The 25314-nt window shown below is 39.6% G+C and overlaps 1 protein-coding gene across 1 annotated transcript in view; it reads right to left on the bottom strand.

Annotated features, from left to right (window-relative positions):
• The window catches only part of SLCO6A1 (solute carrier organic anion transporter family member 6A1), a 94981-nt gene extending 70079 nt beyond the window's left edge, over positions 1 to 24902 (bottom strand). Inside the window, exons 1-4 of the mRNA XM_018051637.1 lie at positions 24545 to 24902; positions 10542 to 10802; positions 2839 to 3024; positions 1147 to 1236 (exon numbers count right to left, since the gene is read on the bottom strand). Of these exons, the coding sequence (XP_017907126.1) occupies positions 1147 to 1236; positions 2839 to 3024; positions 10542 to 10802; positions 24545 to 24902 (895 nt within the window). The remainder of the gene's footprint in view (positions 1 to 1146; positions 1237 to 2838; positions 3025 to 10541; positions 10803 to 24544) is intronic.

The following is a 25314-nucleotide window of genomic DNA, read 5'->3' as shown; positions in this document are numbered from 1 at the left end:
CACCTATTAGGATAGCCATTTTAAAAAAGAGAAAATAATAAGTGTTGGCAAAGATATTGAGAAACTGGAAGCACTATGCACTATTAGTGGGAATGTAAAATGATACAGCCACTGTGGAAAACAATATGGAAGTTCCTCAAAAAATTAAAAATAGGAATACCATACAATCTAATAATCTGGGTATATATATCCCCAAAATATTGAAGATAGAATCTCAAAGAGATAGTCACACATCCATGTTGAAGTAACCTAAAGGTCAACTGACAAATAGATGAAGAAAATGTGGTTCATACATACAATGAAATACTATTTATCCTTAAAACAGAGGAGCCTGGTAGGCTGCAGTCCATGGGGTTGCAAAGAGTCGGACATGACTAATTGACTTCACTTTCACTTAAAACAGAAGGAAATACTGTTATATGTCACAACATGGATGAGTCTTGAAGACATTATCCTTAGTGAAATAAGCCAGTCATAAAAAGACAATTACTTCATGATTCCATTTATGTAAAGTATCTAAAGTAGTCAAACTCTTAGAAACAGTAAACAGGGGCTGAGGGGAAGAGGGAAATGTTGTTGTATAATGAACATCATTTCTTACTTGTTTTTTTTAGATTTTTTTTTTTTGGCTGTGCTGTACAGCATGTGGAATCTTAATTCTCTGACCAGGGATTGAACCTGTGCTCCCTGAACTGAAAGCTCAGAGTCTTAACCACTGGATTGCCAGAGAAGTCCCAATTGTATAATGGATATAAAGTTTCAGCTTTCCAAGACAAAAAATTTTAGAGATAAGCTGCACAATATTATGCATATAGCTAATATTATTATATTATACACTTAAAAATGGTTAGAATGGTAAATTTTATACTATGTGTTTTTTAACACAATTAAAAAAACTATGCAGAATTAGTAGTAAGACTCTCATCATAAGCCACTTTTTAAATTACATTTCAAACAGCAAAGTGTATTTAGATGTATTTGTATGTACATATATGTGCATACTGGTCACATTTATATACTTTAAAAAATATAATGATTATAAATTAAATATACATTTATAAGCTACAGTATCTATTCAATAAATATTTTATACAATGTAAACCAGAAAGAAAGGCAAAAAAACAGCTTACCTTTTCTCAATAGTACTATTCACAGATAGCACAGAGACCTTAATTAGGGGTGCTCCTAGAGTATAACCCAAAGAATATCCAAGTATTCCTACAGCTTCCACAATGCCTATAAAATGAATACTGAACATCAAATAACTACATAAGCCAGCTTTGTTGCAAAATGATAAAAATTATCTAATGGAAATGGGTTACTTCTAAAAGCTTCATTGCATACTTTGTTAGTCTCCAAAGAAACAGAACAAATAGAATATTGAGAGAGAAAGAGAGACAGAGACAGAGATTTCAAGGAAGTGGCTCATGAAATTGTAGGGCTGGCAAGTCCAAATTTGTAGGGCAGGCTCTCAGGCTGAAAATTCAGGTAAGAGTTAATGTTACAGTCTTGAGTTCATAAGGTTAAATCCACAGGGTAGGCCAGTAGGATGGGAAAACTCAGACAGAGTTTGTACATTGCAGTCTGGAGACAGAATTATATCTTCCTTGGGAAACCTGTCTGTTCTGCAAGGCTTCAGCTGATTGGATGAGGCTCACCCATATTATTGAGGGTAATCTTGATTCAAAGCGTACTGACTGTAAATACTGGTCACATCTAAAACATATTACAGAAATATCTAGCCTGGTGTTTGATAAAAGAACTAGTTGTCATAACCAAGCCAAGCTGACACATAAAATTAACCATGCATATTACTCAATGCACATAGAGAAATTCAGGTAATTTTATAATTCACAATAACATTTAATCTATATTTTAATATAATTTAAATAAATATATATATTTAATATAATTCAAAAGTATTTCACTTTAATTTGTGGTACTAAAGCAAGATGATATTTCAATATAAACATCATTTTTGCATCCTTCACTATAGCTGCCAGGGAGGCAGGAGGTAATAATAAAGTAATCTATTCTCTGTAATATATACATGTATGCTTTTAATTGCTATTCGGTAAAACTAAAAGCAAACAAAACAGATTTGTTGCTACAATCAGTCAACACTAATAAATTGGTGCAATTTTGTTCTAAAAGCAAGCATAAATATGAATGTCATCTATTTTAGTTTATTGACATGACTTTCCTTATCTCTGGTGGAAAAATTATTATTTTGGTGTAAAATGTTATTTTCTGTTAAGTCACCTTCACAACAGGTATGTAAAAACAACCTAATTTTTTTCAAAAAGGAAAGTTAGATAACCCTGTACAAATAGACAATCTACCGGGACCAGAAACTATTATAATATAAAGGAGTACAGATTATTGTGAGATACACTCAGGGTTACTTTTTGTATGACACACTAGCATGAAATATTATAAAAGTGGATTCTACATTGTAGCTAATTAAATAGCATGCCACTCCTCTCCTTGATAGGATGAACAAGATTATAACAAGAACTGTTATAAATTCATTAACTTCAAAATGTCAAAGCCCTTCAAAAAGACTGAGTTGGTATATGTAGAGAACTTAGTACAGTAATAATTATTTCAGCACTGCACTGAATCTAGTTCTGAGGAAGCATAAAACGATGTTTTCATTCCCTTAAGGACATGATGGCAGCAAATCCCACTATATCTTCAAAGCTTAAGCATACAAATATTCAAGCAATTTAATCTAGTAATTTGAGTTGTTTATTTCCTAGAGAAATGAACTACAACCTAAATAGTTTGATAGGATGAAAATATATAAAAATCATATTACAAGGGAAAAAAACTTGCCTAGATAAATACCAGCTGAGTGTGTGGCAACGCTGTTGTAAATAAAGGTTACTCCAAGGATATAAAGAGGTATGGCTGCTATTCCCTGCACACTCTGCCCAAGGATGAAGAAAGTCATGTAGTTTGATCGGAATGAGAATGAAGTTTTCGAGCAAGGCTTGACAATCTTCACTTCTTGGCAAATATCTTTTGAAAAGATAATTACATTTTTGTTAAATGGGTCAAAAGTTAAACATAGAACAGATATGCAGTGTATTCTATGAAATGTTTTACCTTTTATATGCTATTTCTACCATAATGCTTTAATTTTAGTTAACATCTCATTTATATTGAATGTAGTAGTTCTACAGTAAATCATTATGTTCTCAGAAAAAAACAATGATAAAAGAAAATTTCTGGGAATACTGGAAAAGATGCACATATTACAAACCAAATATAAATCTTTATTGCATGATTATATTTGTATACCCATTTGTGTGTGCATAAGTGTATATATATAACCACACATACACACATATTCCTCTTAAATCTGGCATCTGGTACCCCTGAGTTTCAACCCCAGAAGAAAAGTATTTCTGATGTCCCGAGTTATCTGAATTACTAAAGATTACTTTCTGAGATTAATTGTAGATCAACTTCTTCAGCAATCTTAAAGTTAACTTCATGTCACTAAATAGTTTTCCATTCTAAACCCCTTAACTTCTAGAATACACATGAATAAGGAAAAGGCATTATACAATAAAATTTCTCTCTATTAGAGTTACTCATAATATAGCAATGTACTATATTTTAAATTCTATGAAGTGACATTCTATTTCTTATGCTTTCTCAAATTCACATGAATGTAGCTCAATAGTCAACAGATGTTTGTTGGAATTACATTTGTTGTTAGATTGGTAGATCCAAGCAACGCTATTAGACCATTCTGATTGTCTATTTTGATTCAAATGTGTCTATACAATAAAATATCCTTAAAATATTAGTTCAGTTCAGTTCAGTCACTCAGGCATGTCCAACTCTTTGTGACCCCATGAACTGCAGCACGCCAGGCCTCCCTGTCCATCACCAACTGTCGGAGTCCACCCAAACCCATGTCCATTGAGTCAGTGATGCCATCCAGCCATCTCATCCTCTCATCCCCTTCTCTTCCTTCCCTCAATCTTTCCCACCATCAGGGTCTTATCAAATGAGTCAGCTCTTTGCATCAGATGACCAAAGTATTGGAGTTTCAGCTTCAACATCAATCCTTCCAATGAACACCCAGGACTGATCTCCTTTAGAATGGACTGGTTGGATCTCCTTGCTGTCCAAGGGACTCTCAAGAGTCTTCTCCAACACCACAGTTCAAAAGCATCAATTCTTTGGTGCTCAGCTTTCTTTATAGTCCAACTCTCACATCCATACATGACTACTGGAAAAACCATATCCTTGACTAGACAGACATTTGTTGACAAACTAATGTCTCTGCTTTTTAATATGCTGTCTAGGTTGGTCATAACTTTCCTTCCAAGGAGTAAGCATCTTTTAATTTCATGGCTGCAATTACCATCTGCAGTGATTTGGAAGCCTAGAAAAATAAAGTCAGCCACTGTTTCCAGTTTCCCCATCTATTTGCCATGAAGTGATGGGACCGGATGCCATGATCTTGGTTTTCTGAATGTTGAGATTGAAGCCAACTTTTTCACTCTTCTCTTTCACTTTCATCAAGAGGCTCTTTAGTTCTTCTTCACTTTATACCATAAGGGTGGTATCATCTGCATATCTGAGGTTATTGATATTTCTCCCAGCAATCTTGATTCCAGCTTGTGCTTCCTCTAGTGCAGCGTTTCTCATGATGTACTCTGCATAGAAGTTGAATAAGCAGGGTGACAATATACAGCCTTGATGTACTCCTTTTCCTATTTGGAATCAGTCTGTTGTTCCATGTCCAGTTCTAACTGTTGCTTCCTGACTGCATACAGGTTTCTCAAGAGGCAGGTCAGGTGGTCTGGTATTCCCATCTGTTTCAGAATTTTCCAGTTTATTGTGATCCACACAGTCAAAGGCTTTGGCATAGTCAATAAAGCAGGAATAGATGTTTTTCTGGAACTCTCTTGCTTTTTTAAAACTGGCAAAAGTACAGACTGCAAAAGAGTACACAAGTGGAAGTTTTCAGCTGGTCCAGTATCCACATGTCAAATGGGAGGAGGTCTCTAGAACTGTGATCCAAACTACAAATGACTCAATTTTACATAAACGTATTAACTAGTGGTGATATCACAATCAATCTGACATTTTCAACACCCTAGCCTCTTAGTTTCTTGAATTTCACTCTGTCCATGTACTTGTACTCCATTTACCTTAGCTATTCATTTTAAACTTTTGGAAACAATAACTACAAACCTTCCTTAATTGCAATTCCAAGCATCCTACACTCAAACTATTTCCACCTTTCCAGATCACTCCTTCTAGCAACCAAGTTGCTACACTCCTTAAAACCCACCCGGACCTATAATCAACCCACTGAGCCCACTCCATTTCACTATCTCAATGTCACCTCCATCGCTTTACTTTCATAGTCATCTTAGCACTTTTAAAACCTTTGTTCTCTTTTATATCATGCAATCCCTTAGTAAAATTTCAGCCTTTCAGTCAAATTAAACTCTGTTCCCTACTCTACACCTGCACGTTTAAAGCTGAATGTGGCTGGAGGGAAACACAATGAGGCAAATCTCACTTTGAATGCACGATTGTTAATCTCAACTAGGCCCTTCACCCTCCTGATAATCAAATATGTCCCTAATTGACCACTCTTGGCTTCTCCTAGGAAATTCAACTTGTTTTCCTTCTCCTAAGGATCGTCGGCCTGAGATTCAAACGTCCAACATTTGAAAACAAGTTTTTCCATCAGTAGGATACAACTAATCTTTTGGTACCCTTCTTCATCTTAAAAAATATCCTTTGATTGGACTATAATTTCAAGAAGGGTGGCAGGCAAGAAATGTAATAAATAAAACCTTTAATTATATTAAATAACAAATTATTACTATAGTTTGGTGAAAATATATCTGTTGCAGTGTTTATAGTGAGGGCCATGTTAAAGTGTGTTGAGTGAAGAATATGCGGTAAAGCCAGAGAGCATTCTGGAATTCTTTCCAAATTTTTCAATGAAAATGAGTAAGTAGTGCTAAGGGATACTGTTGCTTATGTCTGTTGTTGTTTCAGTTGTTTAAGAATAGGAAAAAACCTGAGCACGTTTAAATGCAAATATACGAGAAGCAAAAGAGAAGGAGAAGTTGCAGAAAGAGGGGCAAGGAGACCACCCATGGAATAAAGTCCCCAAGGAGTTAAAAGAGCACAGGATATTTAGCGGGAGGACAGCTCTTCCATTTTAACAGGAAGGAAGAAGAGTGCCAATATGAAGTTATAGGTGAAATTATAGTTTCTATGGGAAAAAATTTAAGGAAAATTTCTACTATGGCAGTATTTTCCATCCAACACAAAAGGTAAGAGTTAAGTGAGATGTTATAGGCTGAATGTTTAGAGTTTCATATATTGAAACCCTATCACTACGAACAAAGCTAGTGGAGGTGATGGATTTCCAGTGGAGCTATTTCAAATCCTGAAAGATGATGCTGTGAAAGTGCTGCACTCAGTATGCCAGCAAATTTGGAAAACTCAGCAGTGGCCACAGGACTGGAAAAGGTCAGTTTTCATTCCAATCCCTAAGAAAGGCAATGCCAAAGAATGCTCAAACTACCAAACAATTGTACTCATCTCACACACTAGTAAAGTAATGCTCAAAATTCTCCAAGCCAGGCTTCAATAATATGTGAACCGTGAACTTCCTGATGTTCAAGCTGGTTTTAGAAAAGGCAGGGGAACCAGAGATCAAATAGCCAACATCCGCTGAATCATGGAAAAAGCAAGAGAGTTCCAGAAAAACATCTATTTCTGCTTTATTGACTATGCCAAAGCCTTTGACTGTATGGATCACAATAAACTGTGGAAAATTCTGAGAGAGATGGGAATACGAGACCACCTGACCTGCCTCTTGAGAAATCTGTATGCAGGTCAGGAAGCAACAGTTAGAACTTCACATGGAACAACAGACTGGTTCCAAATAGGAAAAGGAGTACATCAAGGCTGTATATTGTCACCCTGCTTATTTAACTTCTATGCAGAGTACATCATGAGAAATGCTGGACTGGAAGAAGCACAAGCTGGAATCAGGATTGCCGGGAGAAATACCAATAACCTCAGACATGCAGATGACACCACCCTTATGGCAAAAAGTGAAGAAGAACTAAAGAGCCTCTTGATGAAAGTGAAAGAGGAGAGCGAAAAAGTTGGCTTAAAGCTCAACATTCAGAAAACGAAGATCATGGCATCTGGTCCTGTCACTTCATGGGAAATAGATGGGGAAACAGGGAAAACAGTGTCAGACTTTATTTTTGGGGGCTCCAAAATCACTGCAGATGGTGATTGCAGCCATGAAATTAAAAGACGCTTACTCCTTGGAAGAAAAGTTATGACCAACCTAGATAGCATATTCAAAAGCAGAGACATTACTTTGCCGTCTAAGGTCCTCCTAGTCAAGGCTATGGTTTTTCCAGTAGTCATGTATGGATGTGAGAGTTGGACTGTGAAGAAGGCTGAGCGATGAAGAATTGATGCTTTTGAACTGTGGTGTTGGAGAAGACTCTTGAGAGTCCCTTGGACTGCAAGGAGATCCAACCAGTCCATTCTAAAGGAGATCAGCCCTGGGATTTCTTTGGAAGGAATGATGCTAAAGCTGAAACTCCAGTACTTTGGCCACCTCATGCGAAGAGTAGACTCATTGGAAAAGACTCTGATGCTGGGAGGGATTGAGGGCAGGGCAGGAGGAGAAGGGGACGAGAGAGGATGAGATGACTGGATGGCATCACGGACGTGATGGACGTGAGTCTGAGTGAACTCCGGGAGTTGGTGATGGACAGGGAGGCCTGGTGTGCTGCAATTCATGGGGTCGCAAAGAGTTGGACACAACTGAGCGACTGAACTGAACTGAACTGAATCCCCAATGTGATGACATTTGGAGATGGGGGCTTTTGAATAGTAAGTAGCTCATGAAGGTAGGACCCTCATGAGTGGGATTGGTATCCTTATAAGAAGAGAGGACACATGAGGGCTTGCTTTCTCTCTCTCTGTTATATGAGAACATAACCTGGAAATGAATCAGCTGGCATGTGGATCTTGAACTCTCAGCCTTCAGGGCTGTGAGAAATGATTTTGCTATAGCAGTCTATGATGTTTTTTCTATGGCAGCACAAACTAGGACATGAGGAAAATCGAAAATCTTTGTTGTGAATTACAGAAGGGAGTCAAAAAAACGTCAGGGGAATAGATCCATTTGAAAATATAACTGAGGTTGAAAGTAGTAAATTCACTGTGGGACTAAGCAGTCCTCTTGTGTGATATTTTTTCTCTAAAATACTCATCAGCACCAGGTAGAGATATAAAAGAGAGGTGTATGGTTTGATCAAAAGTTTTCCAGACCAGGAACAAGAAAGGACAATGAGACAGAGAGCTTAGTATAATCATTAGAGTGTGTTTGAAATACTCTAACATGTCATATTAAGGGACACAAAGCAAGCTACCAATGAAAGAAAGTAGCAACAAGGAGAACCTGATAAAGGGAGAAAGTAGATTGCAATGTACTAAAAGTTTCAATGGAAGGAGAGAACCGAAGTCTCAGTTGCATGAGTGAGCTAGGAGAACTAGTGGATATAATCAGAGAGCAAGACCAGAGATATTTAGGAAGTTCTTAGTAAACTGACAATGCCCTGAAACCACTGATATGGTAGGTATTCAATTATATGTAGAGATTTAGAAACTAAAGGCCAGAGTGTGATACAACTGTTTCCATGAACTAGAGGGGAAAATTAGTTTTTAACTTCTCAAGGATTTGGTGGAGTATGATTTCTACATGTTAATTAGGACATACGGGATGAAGACCAATTTATTATGAATAACTTAAAACTGAGACAGGGTAGAGGGGCAGAGAAAGGGAATGTGAGGTAGTGGTAAATGGACTACTTCAAGCTTCAGACCAGTCATACAGGAAGATGAGTTGGCAGGTAACTGGGGAATACAGACCAAATAGAACAGGAGAAATATTCAGAAAAGAGGAAGAGATAGACTGTCCCCAAAATAAGATGAAAGAAGATAAAGAAATTAAAAATATATACATGTGTAAACTGAATTGTGGGCATAGTGCAGAAAATTAGTTATGTAAAAACTAAACTTCTAAACAAAATGAGCAAAACAGCTACATAGACAGATGGATGAAATGAGCACTTCTTGCAAAGATCATTCATTTACTTTATTTCTGTTTTTCTAATACCAACCAAAGTGTTACCCAGTCAACACATTGAATGAATGTTGTTAGATAAATTTCATGTTCCTAATCACAAACAGAAAATAAAATAGGTAGAATCTAGATAATATAAAGAAGACAAAGGAAGAACGACTATACTATATCTACTCTCATTACTCCTGAGGACTCATCAAGCAGCAATTTTCAATATCTCAAGCAGTGCTTCCTAACTTTTAATCCTTTCTGACCAGAACAGGGTTAAAGGAAAAATGAGAGCAAAATGTTCTCCATTCCCTTCTTTCCATAAGTCATCTTCTAGTCCAATTAGCTGTCCATTCTATAAATACAATAAAGATATTACAAATATATCCTATAAATTAATAAATGTATTTATTCTATATACATTATATAAATATACAGATTATAAATATATGTGAACATTATATACTTCATAAATTAGTGATATATGATACATATTATTTATAATATGAATTATAGTATAATAATATCAACACATAAAGTATTAAATTTAATATGAACTATTTTATTTATGTTATAAACACACACCATAAATATACTTTTAAACATCATAAACATGTATATACACATATATACACATACACATGCATAAAGATATCTTCATGCCTTTTCCATCATTTCTTGCTTAAGCCCAGTCTAAAGATTACAAATGGGTAAATGCATTTCAACATCTTTACGCACCTATACACAAGAAAGTATCTGACATAAAAATGTCAAAAATATTGCTTTAAAACTTCAAATAGTGTTTTTATCTACTGGGGGTAGATTTTTAAAATGTGGAATAAATCAGAAAAAATTAAAAAAGCAAAGATGCCACCTATCTTTTCAAAGTCCTATGCCAAAGGGCAGCACCCATTTTTGAAATTGTAGAAATAGCTAGAAAAGTTCTGACTTTTTGAGTATGTCTGTGTAAGTGTCTATCTTTGCCTTTGTATTTATATACACGTGTTGAGGTCAAAATAAAGGGATCAGTTAAAATATATTGTAGAAGACGTAAGAAAAAGTTCTCAAAAGATTTATAATATATATGAAAACTGACAGAAGAAAAACAACTTCACGAAATAATTATCCCAAATATTGTCCTAAATATTCTTTCATTTTCCTAGGCCCTTCTCTTAGATGAAAGGATATATGTTCATGAAAAGATGGAAGAATGGCATATATGTTATTAGGGAGCCACCATTAATTAGCTAAGTAAACTTGATCACATAAATAGATACAGATGAATGAATATACAGACAAGTATCACTGTTTACATTAAATTCCTAGAGTCAACGGTTTAAATGAATAACGATTTGATGGATGACAGTATCTTTTAAAATCTTACCTTCAAATTCTACATTCATTTGAGAATCTTCAACATTAAAGTATGGAAAAGCAAATAAGAGTGATCCATATCCTACTAAAAAGGAGGAAACGGTAATCCATCTTGGTATGTTTCCTTTTCCTCCATAGTATGCTATAAACACTACTAACAGGCAAGATGAAATATCATAAGTCAATGACAAGAATATATTCTCAATGATGTTCAAATTATTTTCCTTCTTAAAACTGTTGGTGCTCAGATCTACAAGACCAAACACAATACCTAAAATGTAAAAAGAAAAAATAATATGCATTAAACAATCTTTATAAAGACAAAATAATAGATCATTATAATCATTAAAAAACAATTCACAATGATTTAAGTTTATTTTAAAATACTCTGAATGCTTAAGATCTATAAAAGCCTAATAACTTCTTTTCCAAAATACTAATAAGACTTCAGTTCAGTTCGTGTTGGACTGTTTGTGACCCCATGGACTGCAGCACATCAGGGCTCCCTGTCCGTCACCAACTCCCAGAGCTTGCTTAAACTCACGTCCATCAAGTCAGTGATGCCATGCAACCATCTCATCCTCTGTTGTCCCCTTCTCCTGCCTCCAATCTTTCCCAGCATCATGGTCTTTTCCAGTGTGTCAGTTCTTCACATCAGGTAGCCAAAGTATTGTAGCTTCAGCTTCAGTATCAGTCCTTCCAGTGAATATCCAGGACTGATTTCCTTTAGGATGGACTGGTTGGATCTCCTTGCAGTCCAAGAGACACTCAAGAGTCTTCTCCTAACCTCTATGACTTGCTATTGAACTTTTTTTTAAACTATTTTAAACAGTATTTATGAGTAATTTACTAAAGAATGTGCTCTATTTAATCATTTCACTTAGTACTGATCTTTATTTCAATCTTTATTTCCCTCCGTCCATGGGATTTTCCAGGCAAGAGTGCTGGAGTGGATTGCCATTTCCTTCTCCAGGGGATCTTCCCGACCCAGGAATCAAACCCGGGTCTCCTGCATTGCAGGCAGACGCTTTACTGTCTGAGCCAACAGGGAAGACTTCTTATTTCAATGTATTATGTTTTAATTATTTAAAAAACAATAAATAACAATCTAATGAATATATTTTTATCTCCCATCCAGAATAGGAAATGAAACTTTACCAAAATAGTTGAAACTCCACATGTATTCCCTAAACACATTCTTCACTCTCATGCCGCAATTCATATCCTATATTTGAAGTTTACCGTTTCTGAGCCATTTTAACACTTTTTTTGACAATGCATATATACATCCTTAGACAATATAGAGTATCATTTGTCATTTCTTTGAACATTAAGTAAATGGTATCATATAGGTGCATTTCTATAACTCAGCATCCAACTGGAAAAAATAAACATACTAAATATTTGAAACAGAAAGAAATTGATCTAAGGGTTGGTTACAAAAGTAATACATTTGTTGGAATGAAAAGAAAAAAGTTACTAATCAAAACTCATGAAATATATGCCACTAACTGGAGTAGTGACTGGGGTGGCAACAGCTACTGCTGCTGCTACTGCTATTGGAACTGCAGTCACTGCCTCTTGCAGGAAGCCATGACCCACACACCTAATAATACTATGAAAGCTGGCTACCTCATAGTCACGTGCTATTTCCCCAGCTCTTGCAGTTGCTTGAGGCTGTTGGAGCTCTATTCACTGCTGACTATAAACCCAGGTGCCTCACTTACCCAGTACTGCTGCTGTTGCCAAAATTATCACCAGAATAGAGAGAGAAAAAAGAGAAAGGCTCCCCCTGTCCCTTTCTCAAATGTTCTGCTGCAGCCTCTTACTGGCAACACCTAAGTGGAAGCCAACTGTCAAGAAAGTCTGGTAAATTTGGTTTACAGGCTGCCAGTCCCCTTGAAAACAGAAGGGCAACAGTGGAGCTTATGGGCAACAGACAAACAACTTGAAGAGCTCACCCTCTGGACTACTCAGGACACATTTTCACCCTTCTTTCCATGTTTAAACTTCCATACCAAGTTAACAGCAACATAATCATGCTTCTGCCAAATATGCCACAATAATAATTCTTACAAACAAAAATGTTCTCACTCTTTCCCCAGAAAGGTCATTCTCACCCTTCTTCAATCCAATCACAAAGCTGAATGCATTTCTTCAATATAAAAATGAGTTGCAAGGTATAAGTGGTATAAGTAAGTAAATAAGTCAGCAAAGATGTAGGCCTAACTAAAACTGTGAGGGAACTCTACTGCAAAAGAAATCATACTCGGACTTAGAACCACAGTTTAACGGACCTAAATTAGCAAGAAACAAGATATAAACATTTTTCTGTACCTAAAAGAATTTTTTCAACTCTCATTTTAGATGTGGCCAAGGAGGATAATGGCCAAGGCAAAGAATGTCCTGTTAGTAACTGTGTCTGTCTCTGGGGTTGGGGCATTAGTTCCCCCTCTAATTCATGAATACTTTGCAACCTAGAGACAAATTTGTAAAGTTCTCTTCCACAATACTATTCTGTTAAATAGTAAGGGAAAGAGGAAGAGAAAAACTTAAAAATTGAAATACACACAAATGTATATATGTTTATGCGTGTGCACACATAAAACAAGAGAAAAATGCACAGTTGCTACATATTTTATTTAAATCTGAATATACCACAGTTGATATTCATAACTTCCTTTTTCCATTATTTACCCTTTCTTCTTCCTCTAGGTCTCATATAACACATATGTAGGTTACTATCATAAAGTATATGCCTCCCTCTTTAGGATAGTACCCAAACTTTTGATTGCTGTCTCCTAGCTGAAGTCTCATCTGAGTCTTTAACAGGACAATATAACAATATGTAAAGCTAAGCGTTTCTAGTTCATGAGCTGTGTAGTAAGGCCAGTGAATTCCATGAACATGAACCTCTTGATGTACATCTGTAAGAGGAGTTCCTTCATTAAAAGCAATGTGATAATACATAAGATGATTATGATGGTGCATGAGGCACTCATCAAGTCCAATTATAGTTGTTCTGGCAGAACCGTGGTGCTAAAAGAACCCAGATCTAAACATCTATTTCAGTAGGGAGAAATTAAACAAGCAACATAATCAACCTGCTTCTAGGTAGCTGGTTGGTTTCTCTAGGGAATTAAGTTATTTCCTGGATTGTATTGAATTTTCCTGGTGGCAATTCAGGCACTCAAAAATGCAATAGTCAGATCAGCTCTGGTGAAGATAAATCCTTGCATTCATCTCTCATATAAACTTTTTCTCAAATGCAATTATCATTATAAATATGAGCCCATTGAGAACACATACAATGGCAGGGAAAAGAGGCTGATTAATATTCACAGAATAGTTTATCTATCTACGTCATTATTGATAGCATCCTCTCCAATGGATTTCTTTTGGTGAACCATTCAAATAGGATAACTTTGCCCATTCAGAGACACATACTACTTACCCAGCACTTTCCTAGTCACCAAATGGTCAAACCATTAACAATGGCAGCATCGTATCTAAGCAATACAGACAATCAGACATACTCTCCAATGTTTTGCCCACTGGAAGGATTTCCTTTCTCCTCTGTTTTTCAGGGCTATGCTGCTACATATAACATTATACTGTAGCATACTTTGGCCTTCAAAAAACCACAGGTTCACCAAAGATTACGTTCTTTCTTAGTAGTAGATGGTAGAAATGAAGAAACTTTTCCTTCATTTTGGAAGATGTAGCCCTGCAGCATATCAGTTATATGCTGATATATCAGCATATCCCTAGAGGCATTGCTGAAGTGGCAGGCAAATTTTGGGTATATAAGATATTATCTCCCATGACAGATTTTATGTTAGTCATTCTAAGAAGGCTAGAATCTGATTCTAGCTACGAGTCTAGTAGCATTGACAGGTAGGATGGGTCAAGAGAGCAATCAGTATTCCCTTAACTCAGGTGAAGTAAATTCAGTGTCTGCAAGCAAGCAATTGCTTTTTTGAGACATAGAAGAATAGATGCCTATACTGGGAAAGGAGGTTCAGGATTCAGGGTTTATAGTTGTTGGATTCATGGAAATCCACACTAATGCTTTTGGCCCAGTTCTCAGGGTTCCTCTCTCCTCCAATCATTGTCCCAACTCTCACACAGGAGATCACATGAATTTGTGAATTCAACTTATGCTGCAATTCTGCAAGTGTGGATAAGGCTTGCTATTGTTCCAAATACACAGTATGAGGCAAAAAGGGAAAATTCTCACAGGACCATCACAGAACCTCACACATTTTCTACTCATGCCCTAAAATTCTCATTTTCTTTCTGTAACTTTTTCAGTGAAGTGAGAAACAGTCAATCCCAAAACCCTTGTAGTCAATAATACCGCCATAGGAGTTAACTGCAGAAGCTAGCGGTCTCCCAAAATCTTGAGTCTAATAATAACTTTACCCCAGCAACATTTTAAATAACTCTAAAGTCACTTCATGTGTTGACTTCCAATGTACCATTTTCCACAGGCACAAATACTGTTTTTTTCATTAGTTTCAAGCCCAGTCAAGTCAGATAACCAATTTTGGATTCCTATCTTTGAGGGTTGATTTATTTGTATTTTTCCTGCCTCAATGCCTGGTATGGAGTACTACATTAAAAAATCATATAATTTTTGCATTTATAGAGAAACTAGTTTTATTACATTAATGAAGCCAAAAATTTAGTAAAAACCCTTTTCAAATATCTTTATAAATCATGATATTTACAAGATAAAGGAATATTATTCCCGTTACACATCAGATACCTTAACCGATTTCTTGGCCACCTCAATTCATACTTTTTCCAAAGAATATGTTTTTAATGTGATCTTATTTCTAACTGAATGAAAATGGACTGGAATGGGTGAATTTACTTCAGATGACCATTATATCTACTACTGTGGGCGAGAATCCCTTAGAGGAAATGGAGTAGCCATCATAGTCAACAAAAGAGCCAGAAATACAGTACTTAGATTCAATCTCAAAAATGACAGAATTGATCTCTGTTCATTTCCAGGGCAAACCATTCAATATCACGGTAATCCAAATCTAAGACCCAACCAGTAACATTGAAGAAGCTGAAGTTGAATAGTTCTATGAAGACCTACAAGACCTTTTAGAACTAACACCAAAAACAGATGTCCTTTTCATTACAGGGGATTGGAATGCAAAAGTAAGAAATCAAGAAACACCTGGAGTAAGAGGCAAATTTGGCCTTGGAATACAGAATGAAGTAGGGCAAAGGCTACTTTGCAAAGAGAATGCAATGGTCATAGCAAACACCCTCTTCCAACAACACAAGAGAAGACTCTACACATGGACACCACCAGATGGCTGACAATATTGATTATATTTTTTGCAGCCAAAGATGGAGACAATCTATACAGTCAGCAAAAAGGAGACCAGGAGTTGACTGTGGCTCAGATCATGAAATCATTATGCCAAATTCAGACTTAAATTGAAGTAAGTGGGGAAAAATACTAGATCATTCAAGTATGACCTAAATCAAATCCCTTACGATTATACAGTGGAAGTGAGAAATAGATTTAAGGGACTAGATCTGATAGAGTGCCTGATGAACTACGGATGAAGGTTCGTGACATTGTACAGGAGAAAGGGATCAAGACCATCCCCATGGCAAGGAAATGCAAAAAAAGCAAAATGACTGTCTGAGGAGGCCTGACAAATAGCTGTGAAAAGAAGAAAAGTGAAAGACAAAAGGAAAAAAGGAAAGATAGACCCAGGTGAGTGCAGAGTTCAAAAGAATAGCAAGGAGAGATAAGAAAGCCTTCCTCAGAGATCAGTGCAAAAAATAGAGGAAAACAATAGACTGGGAAAGACTAGAGATGTCTTCAAGAAAATTAGAGATACCAAGGGAACATTTCATGCAAATATGGGCTCAATAAAGGACAGAAATGGTAGGAAGCAGAAGATATTAAGATATTAAGAAGAGGTGGCAGGAATACACAAAAGAACTGTACAAAAAGATCTTCATGACCCAGATAATCACAATGGTGTGATCACTCACCTAGAGCCAGACATCCTGGAATGTGAAGTCAAGTGAGTGACAGGAAGCATCACTATGAACAAAGCTAGTGAAGGTGATGGAATTCCAGCTGAGTTCTTTCAAATCCTAAAAGATGATGCTGTGAAAGTGCTGCACTCAATATGTCAGCAAATTTGGAAAACTCATCAGCGGCCACAGGACTGAAAAAAGTCAGTTTTCATTTCAATCCCTAAGAAAGGCAATGCCAAAGAATGCTCAAACTACTGCACAATTGCACTCATCTCACATGCTAGGTAAGGTAATGCTCAAATTCTCCAAGCCAGGCTTCAGCAATACATGAACTGTGAACCCCAGATGTTCAAGCTGGTTTTAGAAAAGGCAGAGGAGCCTGAGATCAAATTGCCAACATCTGCTGGATCATTGAAGAAGCAAGTGCTTTCCAGAAAAACATCTATTTCTGCTTTTGACTATCCCAAAGTCTTTGACTGTGTGGATCACAATAAACTGTCATAAATTCTGAAAGAAATGTGAATACCAGACCACCTGACCTGCCTCTTGAGAAATCTGTATGCAGGTCAGGAAGCAACAGTCAGAAGTGTACATGGAACAACAGACTGGTTCCAAATAGGAAAAGGAGTACGTCAAGGCTGTACACTGTCACCCTGCTTATTTAACTTCTATGCAGAGTACATCATGAGAAATGCTGGGCTGGAAGAAGCACAAGCTGGAATCAAGATTGCTGGGAGAAATATTAATAACCTCTGATATGCAGATGACACCACCCTTATGGCAGAAAATGAAGAAGAACTAAAGAGCCTCTTGATGAAGTTAAAGAAGAGAGTGAAAAAGTTGGCTTAAAACTCAACATCCAGAAAACTAAGATCATGGCATCCGGTCCCATCACTTCATGGGAAATAGATGGGGAAACAGTGGAAACAGTGGCTGACTTTATTTTTGGGGGCTCCAAAATCACTGCAGATGGTGATTGCAGCTATGAAATTAAAAGACACTTACTCCTTGGAAGGAAAGTTATGACCAACCTAGACAGCATATTAAAAAGCAGAGACATTATTTTGTCAACAAAGGTCTGTCTAGTCAAGGCTATGGTTTTTTCAGTAGTCATGCATGGATGTGAGGGTTGGACTATAAAGAAATCTGAGTGCCAAAGAACTGATGCTTTTGAACTGTGGTGCTGGAGAAGACTCTTGGGAGTCCCTTGGACTGCAAGAAGATCCATCCAGTCTATCCTAAAGGAGATCAGTCCTGGGTGTTCGTTGGAAAGATTGAAGTTGAAGCTGAATCTCCAATACTTTGGCCACCTGATGTGAAGAGCTGACTCTTTTAAAAAGACCTTGATGCTGGGAAAGATTGAAGGCAGGAGGAGAACGGGACAACAGAGGATGAGATGGTTAGATGGCATCACTGATTCAATGGACATGAGTTTGGATAAACTCTGGGAGTTGGTGATGGACAGGGAGGCCTTGCCTGCTGCAGTCCATGGGGTCGCAAGAGTTGGACACAACTGAGCAACTAAACTGAACTATTTCTAATTGTTCTTATAAGATTAACTTATTCAACAAAGATGCTTTCATAGCTTTACAGTAAGAGTTAACTCAGAAGGCCTGGGTTATTCAAAAAAGGCCTGGCTTCAGGGCTGGTCTTTGGAGGGCTCCGAGGAGAGGACTCTGAGTCCATGGAATATTCTGCCATATAAGAGTACTTTTTATATGCTGGAGGCCTTGGGCCACAAAGTACCATTTTGATCAGATAGTTTATGTTAGCAACATGATTTGCAGTGAATGCCTTTTCTGTTGTGTGTGGGGGTGGGATAATAGAGTCTGAGTAGCTGAGGTCAGTCACACAAATGTTGCATGTTTACATGCCTGAGACCTCCCCCCTCAAAAAAAAAAAAAAAAAAACAACCTGAATACCCAGGTTCACATGGTTGAGCTTCCTTGGTTGGTAACTCTTTGCAAGTGTTGACATACATTATTGCTGAAAGTATTAAGCAGTCCCTGTGACTCCACTGGGAATGGACAATGGAAGCTTGGCCTGGTTTCTTCTGGACATTGTCTCATGTGCCTTTTCCCTTTGTTAATTTCAATCTGTATACTTTCACTATAATAAATTATATTCATGAGTATAACATCTTTCTCTGAGTCCTTCTAGTGAATCACTTAGGCTGAGTGAGGTTTTAGAGATGTCCAAAATAATAGTTAATAAATTTTGAAGTGGTTAAGGCCTCCAAATGACTCTTTATGGCAAAGCATAATATTTTCATTAAGAAAACACTCTTTATAAGTATGTATCTAACAAGCTAAAGAAAACACTACTAAATAAAGAATATCTTCAGTTATATCTTTGCACCAAAATATTTCAGCCTAACACTCAGTTTAGAAAATCTTTCTTTGACAAATACTTTACAAAACAAAGCTCTTCAAATAAATTGTCTCTGTTTGTGATGATTTTCAATATTTCACCAAGTTTAAGTGTCCAAATTCATAGGTCTCCTTAATTTCAATTCAATATATGAAAATGAATCATTGTAATTTACTAAATTTTAAAAACAAAAAGCCACATGAACAAATGCATAAAAAACATTTGACAAAATCTAACACCTTTCTGTAATAAAAACGCTTGATGAAAACATAATTCAAAAACACATGAAACACTCCTTTGAGAGAAGGAGAAGGAGAACTTCATAAATTAATGAAGTACATATATGCAAAGCCTACAGCATACTGAAAAATTTAACTACAGATGTAGCATATGATCCAGAAATTTCACTCCTAGGTATAAATTCCAGAGAAATGAAAACATGTGTCCACGCAAATATTTACACACAGTTCCAGTTCCATGTTTAAGGATGTTTAAAGATGGGAAGACACAGGGCAAACTTGACAAAATTTTGAATTCAACTGTCATCACAATTCATTAACCCATACATTTAATTTTGTGTTTGATTTCCAAAAATATGTGGTTAAAAAAAGTGATAGCTTATTTCAGGGCTTTCATGGGAGCCCTCGAATTTTCAGATGAAAACTTGAGCTGAGAGTTAACAAACCCAAGTCTGTCATTTTTCCTTCACAAGTGCTTCAGTTCAGTTCAGTTCAGTTCAGTCACTCAGTCATGTCGGACTCTTTGCGACTCCATGAACTGCAGCAGGCCAGGCCTCCCAGCCCATCACCAACTCCCAGAGTTTATCCAAACTCATGTCCATTGAGTCGGTGATGCCATCCAACCATCTAATCCTCTATTGTTCCCTTCTCCTCCTGCCTTCAATCTTTCCCAGCATCAGGGTCTTTTCAAATGAGTCAGCTCTTCACATCAGGTGGCCAAAGTATTGGAGCTTCAGCTTCAACATCAGTCCTTCCAATGAATACCCAGGACTGATCTCCTCTAGGATGGACTGGTTGGATCTCATTGCAGTCCAAAGGACTCTCAAGAGTCTTGTCCAGCACCACAGTTCAAAAGCATCAATTCTTCAGCGCTCAGCTTTATAGTCCAACTCTCACATCTATACATGAGTAATGAAAAAACCATAGCCTTGACCAGATGGACCTTTGTTGACAAAGTAATGTCTCTGCTTTTTAATATGCTATCTAGGTTGGTCATAACTTTCCTTCCAAGGAGTAAATGTCTTTTAATTTCATGGCTTCAATCACCATCTGCTGTGATTTGGGAGCCCAGAAAAATAAAGGCAGCCACTGTTTCCACTGTTTCCCCATCTATTTCCCATGAAGTGATGGGACCGGATGCCATGATCTTCGTTTTCTGAATGTTGAGCCAAGTTTTTCACTCTCCTCTTTCACTTTCATCAAGAGGCTCTTTAGTTCTTCTTCACTTTCTGCCATAAGGGTGGTGTCATCTGCATATCTGAGGTTATTGATATTTCTCCCAGCAATCTTGATTCCAGCTTGTGCTTTCTCCAGCCCAGAATTTCCCATGATGTACTCTTCATAAAAGTTAAATAAGCAGGGTGACAATATACAGCCTTGATGTACTCCTTTTCCTAATTGGAACCAGTCTGTTGTTCCATGTCCAGTTCTGTTGCTTCCTGACCTGAGTACAGGTTTCTCAAGAGGCAAGTCAGGTGGTCTGGTATTCCCAAAGGGCACTCAAAACATTCCATCCAATACCAGGGTCCTTATAGTCATCATTACTATCATAAGGTAAACTATAGCATCCACTCAGCCTTCAAGGTACATGCTTCACCTGGGATTTCATCCCAGTCAAGCACAGGTGATACCTTGATTAATTATGATAAGAATTACCAGCCATTTTCCACTGGCAAAGAGCTCAGCATTTCACTCAAGATTAAAGGCCCAACAAAACCAACCCTAAAATCCCAGCTTTATGAGTATATATCTTCTGGTACTACTCCTGATACCAATTCCATACTATTCTTAATCCAATCAGAAGAGAGAAACCACACAGTAATTTGAACAAGAAAAGTTTAACATAAAGAATCATTAGCTATAATGGGATATTTGCAAAACAAGGCATTATAGTTACAAGTAAAGAGAATGCTAAATATAGAAACAGCCAGTATGAGGAAGAGTCATTTCCCTTAGGACTGAGAGAGAGCATTCAAGGGCTAAAAGCCAGACCTTGCGAATAGTGCGCAGCCGTGGCTTACTGAATGAACGTGAAGTCACTGTGATGCTATGCTAACAAAACTAGCAGGAAATCTATACTCTAAAACTTTGTGGTAGGTCTCCTTCTATGTGGTGGGGAGATCTCTTCATGAGAGATACCAGAGGGAGCTGCCAGCCACTGAGGGCTTCTGGCCACTATGTACTGCAGGAGAGGGATACCAGAGAAGATGCAAACACACAGGAGCCTGATGACAGAGAAAGCTGTACACACTGCAGAGGCTTGCCAAGCAAACACCCTGGAACCAAGAAGCAATATTTCCTGTGCAGTGGCTCTCCAGTACCTCCTACTGCCAAAATTGAACACTCTTACAGCTAGGGGAAAAAAAAAAAAATTAGAGGGCCAAGGTCCATTTCCACAGAGTAGGCAAAATGGATGTTTGGAACTGAGAGGCAATAAATTGACAAATTGATTCTGAAAGAGTTCATGCAGGCACCCAATCTTACATAAACTCTTTCAGAAAAAAAAAAAACAAAAGAAAGGAATGTACCCACATTTAATGAAGCCAGTATAACCTGATACTAAAGACAGGCAAAAACATTCCAAGGAAACTACAAACCAATATCCTCATTAAAAAAAAAATTCTTAGCAAAATGTTCACAAACTGAATCCAGCAATCTATTAAAAAGAAAGAAAATAAGATAGCAATAAGGGTTTATCCCAGGAATACAAGGTTGATTAAACATCCAAAAATCAAAAAGCACAATATATAATGTTAGTAGAATAAATAAATGAATATGATGGTCTCAACTGATACAGGAAAAAAACACTTGATAAAACGTAACACCATTGATGATAAAAAAAAATTCCCAACTAACTAAAAATAAAAGGGAACATCTGCAAATCTGTAACAAGTATCCACAAAAAATCTGCAGTAAATATGTTTAATTGTGAAAGGCTAAATGATTTCTACCTAAAATCAGGAAAAATAAATTAATATCTCTTTCAAAACTCCTATTCAACACTGTACTGGAGGTCCTAGTCACTGCAAGAAATCAAGAAAAAGAAATAAAAAGCATACAGACTGGGAAGAAAGAAGTAAAATTGTCCTGATTCACAGATGAAATGATCATGTAGTTAAAAATTCTAAGGAATCTGCCAAAAGGCTCCTAAAAGTAATAAATTACTACAGCAAACCTGCAGGAGCGAAGACCTAAGTAAATAGATACACAACGGTCAGGTATCAAAACACTCGATATTGTTAAGATCTCAATTTTGTCACTCACCATTCTGAAGCAAGGTTTTCCTGTATCTGTTTGTTTACCAAAACACTCATTCATTTCCTGATTCAAAAAGTATTCTACATCCCCAGCTATTACTGTACCTATTTGTCAAGGCATAATTCAAATTCTTCTTTCCCAAAGAAATGTCTTTGATGATTTTTCAAGACAAACTGATGACTATTTATCAATATTTGTGCCTCTCATATGGTTCTTATCACATACATCCTTTTTACTGAAGTTATTTAGATACAGCATTTTACAGCAAAAACAGACCATATTTGGCAGCTTCCAATATCATCAGTGTAAAAAGGCTCGTGAAGAATTTACATGTCATGGGAGTGGTGAGGGTTGTGGCCAAGCAGAAAATATATGCCCCCTCTATTGTTAAGTCGCTAAGTCACACTCAACCCTTTGCAACCCCAAAGGCTGTAGCCTGCCAGATACTTCTGTACACGGCATTTTACTAGAGTGGGTTGCCATTTCCTGCAATGCAGGAGACCTGGGTTCGATCCCTGGGTCGGGAAGATCCCCTGGAGAAGGAAATGGCAACCCACTCCAGTGTTCTTGCCTGGAGAATCCCATGGACAGCGGAGCCTGTTGGGCTACAGTCCACGGGGTCGCAAAGAGTCGGACACGACTGAGCGACCTCACTTTCACTTTCTCCAACGTGACCCTCTAAAGGCATTCAGATTCACATTTTTCGTCCAGCTGTGCGGACAAACATAAACACCTTAGAGTTTGGGTTCTCTGATATCGTCTGAGGTCCCACACCACCTCTTTAATTCACACACGAGGAAACAAGATCCTGGAGGGAAGTGGCTCGGTCAGAGCGTCTCAAATTTATGGGTAGAAGCAGAAACCACCTGGTGGTCACGTTCTTTCTGACCTTATTTTAATCCTCTAAGTGACTCGGCCTTGAGTGAAGGAGCTTCTCTGGGTTGGTGACCAAACACACCTGGCGAAATGACTCAACAACACCCTCATCCCGTCAAGTTACCTGGTGGCCAGGCCCCACTATGAGGAAGAATTAGGTCAAACCGGGGGCCTGAGGAGCTGAAGTAAACCAGGGCGGGGCCCTGAGAACCTGCGCGGATTCCAGACGCGCCTGGAGAACGCTGGCGAGCACATCCACATGGATCCGGGCCTCCCGACCACACCACTTCCCCAGGGTAGAGGGGCCTCTGCCCTCTGGCGCCCCCCTCAGCCCTCCTGGGGCTCTCGCCCCTCGTCCACCTTCTCAGTGTAGTGAGCCCTCTGGCGCCCCCCTCAGCCCTCCCCGGGCGCCTTGCCCCTTGTCCACCTCCTCAGTGTAGGGGGCCCTCTGGCGTTCCCCTCAGCCCTCCCCGGGCGCCTCGCCCCTCGTCCGCCTCCTCAGTGTAGTGAGCCCTCTGGCGCCCCGCTCAGCCCTCCCCGGGCACCTCGCCCCTTGTCCGCCTCCTCAGTGTAGTGAGCCCTCTGGCGCCCCCCTCAGCCCTCCCCGGGCGCCTTGCCCCTTGTCCACCTCCTCAGTGTAGGGGGCCCTCTGGTGCCCCCCTCAGCTCTCCCCCGGCACCTTGCCCCTCGTCCGCCTCCTCAGTGTAGGGGGCCCTCTGGCACCCCACTCAGCCCTCCTGGGGCTCTCGCCCCTCGTCCACCTTCTCAGTGTAGGGGGCCCTCTGGCCCCCCTCTTCAGCCCTCCCCGGGCGCCTCGCCCCTCGTCCGCCTCCTCAGTGTAAGGAGCCCTCTGGTGCCCCCCTCAGCCCTCCCCCGGCACCTTGCCCCTCGTCCGCCTCCTCAGTGTAGGGGGCCCTCTGGCACCCCACTCAGCCCTCCTGGGGCTCTCGCCCCTCGTCCACCTTCTCAGTGTAGGGGGCCCTCTGGCGCCCCCCTCAGCGCTCCCCGGGCGCCTCGCCCCTCGTCCGCCTCCTCAGTGTAAGGAGCCCTCTGGCGCCCCGCCTCAGCCCTCCCCCGGCACCTTGCCCCTCGTCCGCCTCCTCAGTGTAGGGGGCCTTCTGGCGCCCCCCTCAGCCCTCCTGGGGCTCTCGCCCCTCGTCCGCCTCCTCAGAGTAGGGAGCCCCCTGGCGCCCCCTTCAGCCCACGCCAGAACGCGCTCTCCTCGACGCAGCCCCCTCGGCGGGCTTACATTGAGCCATGACCAGAATGCAGAAGAAAATCAGGAAGCAACGGACGTTGTTAAAACGCTGACACCAGGGGAAAGCCAGACAGCTCCAGCCGCAGGGCCCCTCCAAAGTCCCTTTCCGCTGTCCGAGTCCAGTTTTGGCGCCGCGCCGCGTGGCCCCAGCCTGGCCGCCTCCCTGTTTGCTGAAAGCGCCGAACTTCAGGAGGCTAACCGGGAAGATCCTGAGGTGCGGGCGCCTCAGTCCGGCCTTCTTGGCCTTGGCCGCGGGTGGCCCGGAGGGCGCGCCCTGCTCGGCCTGCGACTGCACCTGCTCCTGGGCCTGCGCCACCTCCGGCTGCACCTGCACCAGGCTCCGCTGCATCACGCTGAGCCGGGGCCGTGGCTGGTCTCAGCCAGAAACAAGCCTGCCAGGCCTGGAGGTCAGGGACCGGTGGGCCACCAGGGCCGCCTGCAACCCCAGCCTTCAGAGGGAACGTTTCTCCTTGGGCAGGAGGCAAACGTTCCGCGGGGAGGTTGGCAGTTGCCCCAGGAGAACGTCCGGGGCTGCTTCCTGCTTTGCTTCCACGTGGGGCAGGGGGTGGGGTGGAGGGAACTCTAGTCCTACTGCCTGTGTGTGTGTGAGAGAGAGAGAGTAACTAGGTCGTGTCTGACTTTGCGACCCCATGGACTGTAGCCCATCCACCAGCTCCTCTGTCCATGGGATTCTCCAGGCAAGCGTACTGGAATGGGTAGCCATTTCCTTATCCAGGGGATCTTCCCCAACCCAGGGATAG

Source organism: Capra hircus, chromosome 7 (assembly GCF_001704415.2).
Source record: "Capra hircus breed San Clemente chromosome 7, ASM170441v1, whole genome shotgun sequence".
NCBI lineage: Eukaryota > Metazoa > Chordata > Mammalia > Artiodactyla > Bovidae > Capra > Capra hircus.
Note: the sequence above shows the minus strand (reverse complement) of the source record. Positions and strands in the feature narration are given on the sequence as shown.